The sequence below is a fragment of the Gossypium raimondii genome, chromosome 6, assembly GCF_025698545.1.
Source record: "Gossypium raimondii isolate GPD5lz chromosome 6, ASM2569854v1, whole genome shotgun sequence".
In the NCBI taxonomy this organism is placed as follows: domain Eukaryota; kingdom Viridiplantae; phylum Streptophyta; class Magnoliopsida; order Malvales; family Malvaceae; genus Gossypium; species Gossypium raimondii.
Genome location: NC_068570.1, coordinates 41,541,774 through 41,552,000, shown reverse-complemented (window position 1 = coordinate 41,552,000; position 10,227 = coordinate 41,541,774). Strand labels below are relative to the sequence as shown.

Sequence of the window (10,227 nt, the reverse complement as noted above, 5' to 3'; positions counted from 1 at the left end):
GTTGGTTACCAAAATGGATTCTATTTCCCACCATAACTTATAAGATAATCCTTTTGCCTACCATCCTAATGACCCCCTTTGTGGTGCCTTCCTTGGCGATTAATGCAAACCAGCTTAATCCTTGGAAGACTCCATTTTCTTACCTCAGTGTTGAAGAATTTACTAACATTCCATCAGTAGGGTTCACTAATGAGGACCCACGCCATTATGGCGAACTAAATCTCATTTCACCAACACTCGAGTTGATCGGTTGGTTGGATTGCTTCATTGTACTTTGCCTTATTTGCGATACCTTACTTTTTAAGTGTAACATTTATGTCTATAGTGGATCATTTTGGTCTACAGCGTTTAGCAAACTGTTAGCTGAGCGACCATTTGAGTTCACGGTTTCTCTTACATGATGTTTCCCTTCAAAACTAACTCTATGGTGGTTATACTCGCAATAGTTTTTTCTTTTAAGAGGAAGTCTTGAACGACATATCTGTTATTCAGGTATTCCTTATTAGTACCTATTTCTCATATTTAGTTTCATTTAGCACTCTTTGGCGACTCTTAATGGGAAATTCATATCTGCAATCCCCAGATAAATCTTCTTTTGTTTGCCTATACCACAAGCATTATTAACACATCATTCCCGCATCTGGATCTTGCGGGGTTGCTAACCATATGCCCTTTTGGCTTCCACGACTACTAATTTTACAGTCTTTTCCCACTTTTGTTACTTTTTCCATTCTTAGTGGATTTCTCAAATCTAATGGCTAGCTATCACTTGTCAACACTTTCATTTTTCTTCAAATCCCTTTTTTCTTGTCTGCGTGATTCCTCCAGTTATCATCCTAGTGAACTACCCCATGTTTAGTGTCCCAATGGGCTCCATATGATGCCATAGTTGAGTTGCGTTCTTACACAATTTAACCTTATGTTTAACATTCTAACGAACTTTCTATGTCATGATCATACAACATTATGGACCCTTGTTTAACGTCCTGATGGACTACCCCGAGATTATTGTCCCGGTGAAGTCCATATGTTGCTATAGTCGAACTATGGTCTTACATCACATAACCCTATAATTAATGTTTTGGCAAAATTTCTATTGGTTGTCATAGTCAAGTTATGGTCTTACTCTTTAAACCTTTTTGAGGTGTCGCCTCGAAGGACCTTACCACCGTCGCGGGGTCACCCCATAAAGCCTACTAACCGCCGTCACGGTGTTGCTCTATGAAACCTAATTATCGTCATTATGGTATCACCCTGTAAAAGCAGTCGATACCATTCATTTTCACACTTAACCTTAATGCTTGAACATCGCAGTGTCCCCTCTGCAAGGCCCAGAGCCTCACACATCACGGTTTGCACCCAACAACATCATACGATAGAATCTTAACAGAATTTCATTTCGTATTCATCCTTTCATACCTCCATTTTATCATTTCTAACTTTGATGTCCGAACACCAAAGTGCCCCCTCCGTAAGGCCCGAAGATTCGCAGATCTCGGTTATCACCCAATAGCACCTTATGGTGGTATATAGAAACACCATTTCTCAAACCCTAACTTCATCTAACTCCATTGTTACAAACATGCAATACATGAAATTTCTAAACATATTATAACACAAACATAATAACGTGGAGCACGCCAAACTTATGTGTTTTACTGCAACCATGCATGCAGACAAACTCCTTTGTGAATTCTCAATTGCCTACTTAATTTATACATAATCCAAGAATTGGAGTATAGAAACTCACCTGATGTTTCTTTGCACACCCAACTTAGTTTTTCCAAACGTTAGAGCTTCTATTCTCTTGGCAGCTAAGGGTTACAACCAATATCATAAGTTAAACTCAACATTTTTCAGCTTAAAAACTCAATTTCCAGGAACATGCAGAGCCCCTCAGAGGTTCTAAAAGTTTCTAACTTTATTTTTTAATCCTACTAACACCAAAAGACTTAGAACCTTATCAGCTCATCGATTTTTCTACTTTTACGACTCAAACCTCTTAATTACCACTCCATACAGAATGCCTCAAAATTATCTCTTCTTCGGAGCAACCAAAGAAAATGATGAAGAAGAGAAGAAAATGAAACAATATCGAGAAGAATTTAGCTTGAAAATTCACTTTTCAACTATTTATAGCCCTTCACGCATGGTCTTAAACCGTATAGAAACCATCTATTGATAATAATTTTATCTCCCACTAAGGAACTAGCTGGTCTTAATCCAATCAAACTAGTATTGGATTTCAACCATGTTCAAATCAGTTACTAACTTTTTCTAATTTTTTAATAGAGGCCGGAACTTATGACTTCTTTCAATTTAACCCCTACTTATTCCTAATTTTTTGAATTTAAAAGAAAATGGGTGTGATAGTTTTGGGTTAGTGTTTAAAAACAATCTAACAGTTTAAGCTCGTTCCTAGGAGTATTTTTTTTGTTGGTTTCTTTGGCATATAGCTGAATCCAACTATGATCGTTCTAATATTCAAGAAATAAATAATTGTCCTTAGTCCTTTGGTAAACCACTATCTTTCTTGTGTTTGGAACTAGTGTAAAAGGATTGAAAGTGTCAAATTTTATGGTTCTATCTATCATATTGAATTGAGAAACCATAGTGACTGTTGTCAAGTTTGATGAAACTACTTCTTCAAACTCGATCATCCTTTCTTCGTTGAGTTACATGATTTTTTCTTTTAACAAAAAATACTTCTTGAGAGGATGACTAATCAACCAATGATATTTGCAATAGTTGGGATAATCTACTCGATTGGCTTTTTCAGGTTTCTTCATTTCTAGCAACCGAACTAACTTAGCTTTTAAAAGTTCTTTAAGCATGTTTGGCACATTACCATCAAGGAAATGATACTTCTTTTCTCACCTCTTCTTCAGTGCGGCTCTTATTATACCTTTAACTTGAGCAAAAATGGTTTTACATTTTATTACCATGGATTGATCAACATCTTCATTATTAGTTAAAATTCCCTCCATTGTGAACTGATTTTTCAGAATGTTCTTAATTTGTCATCATTGTCATACTTAACTCCATGTTATGGGATTGGGTAGCTAATTCTTCAAAGGACTTTAGCTTGATACCTTAGAGAATGTAGCACAAGCCTTATTTCATGCCTTGTATGCACATGTTGATGGCAAAAGACTTTGTCGATTTCTCTTTGTAGTTTAGATTTTATTATTCCAGCAATGGGTGTAATTGATGATTATCTTATATTTCCACTAACGTGAGCTTGTGAGCTCGACTTATGTTAACAATACGACGAATGCTATAGAGTCGATTAAAAAAGTGTTACTCAAGTTCTTCCCAACTATCAATCATTTCAAACTCAAGATTACTGTATCAATCAAAAGCATTTCCTTTCAAGGATCAAACAAACTGATTCATTCTGAGATCTTTATCAATTCTCGCATTATTATAAGTTTTCACGAAGCGACATGAAGAAGTGAATTTCCTTTGCCATCGATTTGTTAGAATTTTGGAGGTTGATAATTTTCAAGCATCTTCAAATGATCGATCCTCTGGTTGTATGGTTTTGAACATGTATATGAAGGTGGAATAACACTTTCAACTTGACCTTTGATGGCTTCATTGATAAGCTCCTTGAGTTTATATAAAGAAACACTTTGAAGTCTTTCAACAACTTTGATTTTACCAATTTCTTAAAGAGATTGATGGTGAGTTTTGTTAGAAGAAGTTTTTTGCTTCCATTTAAATGTTCAATTTGAGTTATCATAAAAGCGATTTGATCATTCATTTCCTTTTATGCTTGTAGTTCCAAAGATTCCACTTGTTCTTCCAAGATTGTAGTGCCAATTATCACTCTGAAATTCAGATTTGAGGGAGTTGTTGGAAAAGAGTTGTCATTTAGTTGACTATCTTTCACCTTGAATGATAATTGGTGAGCTACACTTGATCCATGTCGAGAAACTTCTTTTAAATAATTAGTTGGTGAAAAAACACCATGAAATGGATTGTCACTGAGTATTGAAAAAGTTTGACTGGATAACTTTAAAAGAGCTTTCGTCTTTTGACCGATGCCATAGGGATGAGTTGGGACAATAGTGCTTAACAATAAAGTTGAACAAGTTGTAGAATTAGGGTGAGCAAGGTTGAAAGTTTATTTGTGGATGATGATGATGATGACCTTCTTGGAGGCCATTGCAACTTTGAGCTTTGACTTTTTGAGAGAAAAGATGAAAGGCAATGATGGTCCCACCAAGTGTGCTGAAAATTTGTATGCACAAATTTTGAGTCATATATTGACTTGAAAATTTGGAGTCTAATTTTATTTATCACTTCGAAAAGAAGTTACAATCTTTGGATTTCTTATTATAAAGAAAACTCCTTTGATTATTTTCTTTTGATGAAGCTTTGATCTAAGGGTCATCAAACTTGATATTGAATTAATGATGTCCGCTTTAAGGGTTGTTGAGACTTGATCATGAAAATGAGTTTAAACCACTTTTCTTCGGTTGAACTGGATTGAAAGGTTGTTTTCTTCAAAACAGGTATGGAATTTGTCAAATTTTCTTCAAGTTTTTTAGTTTCTTCATAGATTTCTAGATAGATTTTTTTGACTCCTTGAACCTATGAATGTGTAGAATGACTTGAAGGTGACCCTTTTTATAGTGTTAGTCACTTGAATAAAAGAGAATTTTTTTATTATAAAATTTGACTTATTTATTTGAGTATTCTATAAGAATTAAACTCTTTTATTTATTATTTATCTCATATAAATATAAATATAAAATAAAATAATCCTTAAAGAAGATGATTTCTTTGTAAAAAGTTCTAAAAGGATATAATTCCTTTATTTTCTCTTTATCAATTAAAGTTAGAGATAAACAATAATGTGAAATGATGAATTCGATTGGTCCAAAATCCCCTACAATATATAATACAAAAAGCCAAAATTAAAAAAGTAATATATTTAGAAAAATATATTTTTAAATAAAAATAAATATGTTCAGAAAGTTTAAAATATATATTTTCTTTCATAAAATATATAAAATACAAAAAAAAGTAAATATCCAAAATAGAAAAATGTCACTTTTAAAAAATTAGAAAATATAGAAAATTTTAGAAATTTTAAAATATACTTTCCTTTTTAAATATATATAGGGTTAGTATTTAATACAATGACAATATACTTTTTTTATTCCACAAGAAATTTTAGAAAATTGTCATTTGCCACTTTTAAAAAATATTTTTAACATTTTACTATACTCTTATAAGATACTTGTCAATTCTAACTTTGTTTATAGAGTTTAAAAGCTCCATTGAGATGTACCAAATATTATTCCAAGTATATAGTACAAAAGAGCATAAGTTCAAAAGAAATAACAAAAATTTAGAAAATCTCAAAAAATTTTAAAAAAGAAAAGAAAAACAATATCCAAAATTTTTAAAAAATGTACTTTTCATTTTTAAATATATAAAATATAAAAGAACAAAAATTTGGGAAAAAAAGAAAAAATATAAGTATATGTACAGTATATATATTTTGTATATTTGAGTAAAAATGTTCGTTGCATGACTATTTTCTGATTTTCTTTTCTTTTTATGATTTTTTTCTTTTTCATTTTGTTCCTAAAATGCAAAATATAAAAAAATTGAAAGACATTCAAAATTATTAAAAGTACTATAGATATTTATAAACCTGTATTCCTTTTTTTTCTATTTTTTTCTAAATTATTCTCTTTTTGAATATTTGTTTTTAAAATATTTTACCTATTTTCTAAGAAGAATAATATTTTTCATTTTAGGATTTTTTATAATTTTACATTTTTTTTTTCTATATTTTTAATTTATTTAAAGAAAATAAAGATTGTGCGACGTGGGTTTGCAGGGAGGGCACCCCTTCAGCTTTTTCTTAACATTGTTAATGGTTAGGAAACCTAATACTAAATTGGAAACTTTAGGTATCAAAATACAAACAAAACTTTAGGTACTAAAGTGATAATTAAAACAACTTTAAAAAGTAAATAATGCAATAACATTTTTATTAATTCTAAAATATATTTATAATTTTAAAAGATTATCTATATTTTGGTACAAATATATGTTTTACAAATCTAATGATATTTATATAGTATATTTTATATTCTAGAAAAGTATTTTATATTTTTAATATTATTATTCCTTTTATAATTTTTTAAGTCATGAAATGTCAATAATTTAATCTTTTGTAAAATTATTTACCGAAAAAAAAACTCACGAAATCTAGGATTTTGAAATATTACATATTAAAAGATTAGCAGTTTGAAAAAAAAAACAAAGAAGTCTTAAATTTCTCATCGAAATACACACGGAGAGACTATAAGTTAAATATGTTACTTTATAAAATATATTTAAAAAAATATAAAAATAAAATTTCTTGATTCTTTTACCAGTTCATTCTATCTCTACTCTTTTCACATCAATCCTAAAAATCATAAATTTGAATTACATACGTACCAATCAGTGCTAAATTAAAATTTCATACCAAGGAAAATGAAATATTGAAATGGAAGTGAGATTTTGAAGAAGTAGAACAACATGGTGGTTTTAAAAGGGTGAATGTAAGATGAAATTGAGTAAAAGAATTTTGAGTTAATTGAGTTGATGAGTCTCACTTTATTATTTTAATTTTATTTAAATCTTTTTGAATTAAATAAAGTGTTCGAGTTAAATTAAAAAATTAAATATGTCAAATTAAAATCTTGTCACCATATAACTAATTCTATTTTAGAGCATATATATATATGTATATATATGTGAAACTATATATATTTGAAAACTTTTTGATTTCAAAGCAAAATAAGAGAAAAATAAGATATTTTAGTATAATAAACCTAAATTGTTAATTTATTTATTTAAGTTCTCGAAATTATTATTTTGTAATTTTTAAAAATCATTTTATATATTCTTTAGAATTTTTGGTTTTATAAAAATTTAAAAATATAAATTTTGGAAGTTTTATAAAAATTAGATTTTTAAAATTATTTTAAATTTTGTTGAAAAAAGACCAATTAAATCATTCTTAAAATTGAGCAAAGACCAAAGGGACATATACATTAATCTGTTATTTAAGTTATTTAAATTGTAAAGTTCAATCTAACTACAACTCAAAATTTAAATTATTTATTTAAATTATCTCCAACAGTCGAATAATCCTACTCAATTAACTTAAAATTTATTTATTTTTCTATTTTTTCCAATAGAATGAAATGAGGCTCAACCATAATTTTAAATTAATTTCAAAGGTGTGGGGCCTAACGTTTCCGCTCAACAGCCGGCAGCAGAAAATTGGTGGCTGTGTTGTGGAGCGTGAAATCTTTGGAAATTTTTGTGGGCAGCCCCCCAGGCTGTCCCCCACACCACCCTATTTTTTAATTATATAAACATTTGTCCTATAATCTACGAATTTTCTAGAAAACACAACTCATTAAGAAACTAAACCCTTTTTTTATTCTATACGGTTGTTGTAATAAGATTTACCTTCTCAATTTCTATGCCCACTTCTTTAACCAACCAACCAACAAATAATTATTAAATTATTACTATTGCTGCTTGATCATAAATTCAAACAATTCCATGTTAAAATGCGGGTAAAGGAGCGTGAGATTGACGCGAAGTTGAAAGAGAGTGAGGGAGGGAGCTGTCGGGTGAAAATGATACTAGACGTCAGAAGCTAATCATGTGCGTAGCAGGCGTTAGAGTGAGGAGGCTTTATTGTTTTTGTTTCTACGACTGCTAAGTGGCAATCAACACGCGTAAGGAACAAATGAAACGTGCCCACTTCTAATTGGATTGCTGAGGAACACCTGTTGGTCCAAGCGAGCGCTTCAAAAGGAGCTGGGTCGGGGCTTAACAAATAAAATAAAGGGCTAGCCACTAGCCAGCGCCCCCCACTCCTCATTTATCGTATCAATCCATAAAATAACCAAATGTCACGCGGCGAGTTAGCAGAATATGCCGACAACTTATTGGAACTCCCTCTTCTCACTTCACATCCCTACCCCACGCGCCTTGTTCCCATTTCCACCACTTTGTGTGAGAGGACGCGATGGAAGAGAGTGTGAGATGGAGACCCATACCACCGCACGCAATCAACAGTATCATAACATCCGTTAGATAATAGTATAATAATAGCCATGATGATATAAATAAGATATCCCACGTGTCACGTTATTTACAAAACTGCCACCAGGCAGCCGCCCTCTCAGTCAAATCCCTCCTTGACTGTACCCCTTCATTAGACTCTGCTTTAATTCCTCGCCGATTCCTCTCCTCCCTTCTATAAAATCCTCCTCGCTTCGCCCTCCTCCATTCTATCTCAACCCCACACATAAATCCCCTTTTACCAAAGGAGAACATTAAAACATCGCCCTACTCTTCGTTTTCTTCAAGCGGAAAACAGGAAACTGAGGCTTTCCCTTCTCAAATGGCACCGAGGGAGAAAACGGCGGCCGTCAAGGGTACTGGGAATAATAACGAGGTTCATTTTAGAGGAGTAAGGAAGCGTCCATGGGGGCGTTACGCTGCTGAGATCAGAGATCCAGGGAAGAAGAGCCGTGTTTGGCTAGGAACCTTTGATACGGCCGAGGAAGCAGCCAGAGCCTACGACGCCGCCGCTAGGGAATTTCGCGGCGCCAAGGCCAAGACTAATTTTCCGGTCCCTTGTGAGAATCTCAGCAAAGGTAATAACTGTAAAAGTAATGGTAACAACAACCAACATAGCCCTAGCCAGAGTAGCACCGTGGAATCCTCGAGCCGTGAGCCGGCGCTCATGGTTGACTCTTCGCCTTTAGATCTCAACCTCGTACAAGGTGAGGCGGTTACCGGTTACGTGCCTACGGCTGTTAGATTTCCTTTCCAGCAAGCTTCACCGGTGCCATATATTGCGGGCCGCAAAGTTTTCTACTTTGAACCGTTCGTTCGGCCTGGTGCAGTGAAAGGACACCCATTTCAACGGTTTGGATTCGATCATCATGATCTTCATGCGACGTTTAATGGTGTACAAAGCGACTCTGACTCATCATCCGTCGTTGATTTGAACCACCATGAGGTCAAGTCGCGCCCGCTTCTCAATATCGATCTCAACCAACCTGCCGTTCCGGAAATTGCCTGATTTTTTTAATATTCGCAGATCGTCAAAGCGGAAAGGTCAAAAAAACGAGTTTTTTAAATTTTCGTTGTTTAAACATATTTTCTTAGCAGTCCCAAGGAAATATCGAAGGTAGATTTTAGAGAAAATGAGACCCAAAAAAAAAAAGAGATAAATTTACGGCAACAGCTGTGATATTTTGATGTGATCTATCGTGGCAATCGACCGGCCCAGATTATGTGAATAGTTAGCTCAAGAACTTTTTTTGCAGCAGATAAACATCAGTTTGTCTGTTGTTTTAATAACTAATTACTGTAATTTTTCCCCCTATGAATTAAGCACAACAAGTTTCCCCTTTTTTTGATTGACGTATATTTATGGGTTTGATAGTAATTATTTCTGCCAGAATCTGAAAACTAATTCCGGCTATTTCTTGATCTATGATGGATAACTTTACGTGTTTTGCTGATCTATCTTTAATTAGTGTTATGAGCGCATTACTTTTTGTTTTGTTCTGTTGGTTGCTGAATTGATATAATATCAAACTTCCTTAATTTGTACTAATTTGAAAATTTACTTATGATTCAAGTTTCGGGAAATGGGTGCTGGTAATTGCTTTTTTAGAACCATTTGAAATGCATAGATGAACCAATTTTTTCCCAACACCAGATTTGTCAAAATATCGAAAACCATGGGCAAATAAAATAGTAATAACAGTTTTGATATTATTTTTTCTTCATGCCATTGGTTAAGGATGGAAATGATAAAAAAGATTCGCTATAATTCCTTTCTGAGATTTTCCGTTTAGCAATCAGGATGGGAGCACAGGTGGCTAGGTTTGGAAGAGGGATGGGATTGTGGGACCCAAGAGTACATTGTTTTAGAGGGAAGAAAAAACAAGTGGGCGCGTGACGTGATATGAAAAATAAAAGAGCGGGTTTTTAGATAGGAGACCGAAAGGTAGAATTCCCCATGTTGACTGGAGGGGTATTTATCGAGATTCGTGTCGGAACTGCACGTGCTATATGACCGTCCGATCTTTGCGTGTGTGTCTTCCCATTTTTCAAATCTAATCATTATCGTAATTGTTTTTTTGTTTGAGAAAATAAAACTATTTTCAACACGAA

General features: G+C 33.0%; 1 protein-coding gene across 1 annotated transcript; it reads left to right on the top strand.

Moving 5' to 3' along the window:
- Positions 1 to 8,271: 8,271 nt before the first annotated feature.
- On the top strand, positions 8,272 to 9,472 carry LOC105773657 (ethylene-responsive transcription factor 4). Its single transcript, XM_012595725.2, has one exon. It carries the CDS (start codon positions 8,438 to 8,440, stop codon positions 9,122 to 9,124), a length of 687 nt encoding a protein of 228 aa, XP_012451179.1. The 5' UTR covers positions 8,272 to 8,437; the 3' UTR covers positions 9,125 to 9,472.
- The last annotated feature ends 755 nt before the right edge of the window (positions 9,473 to 10,227 follow it).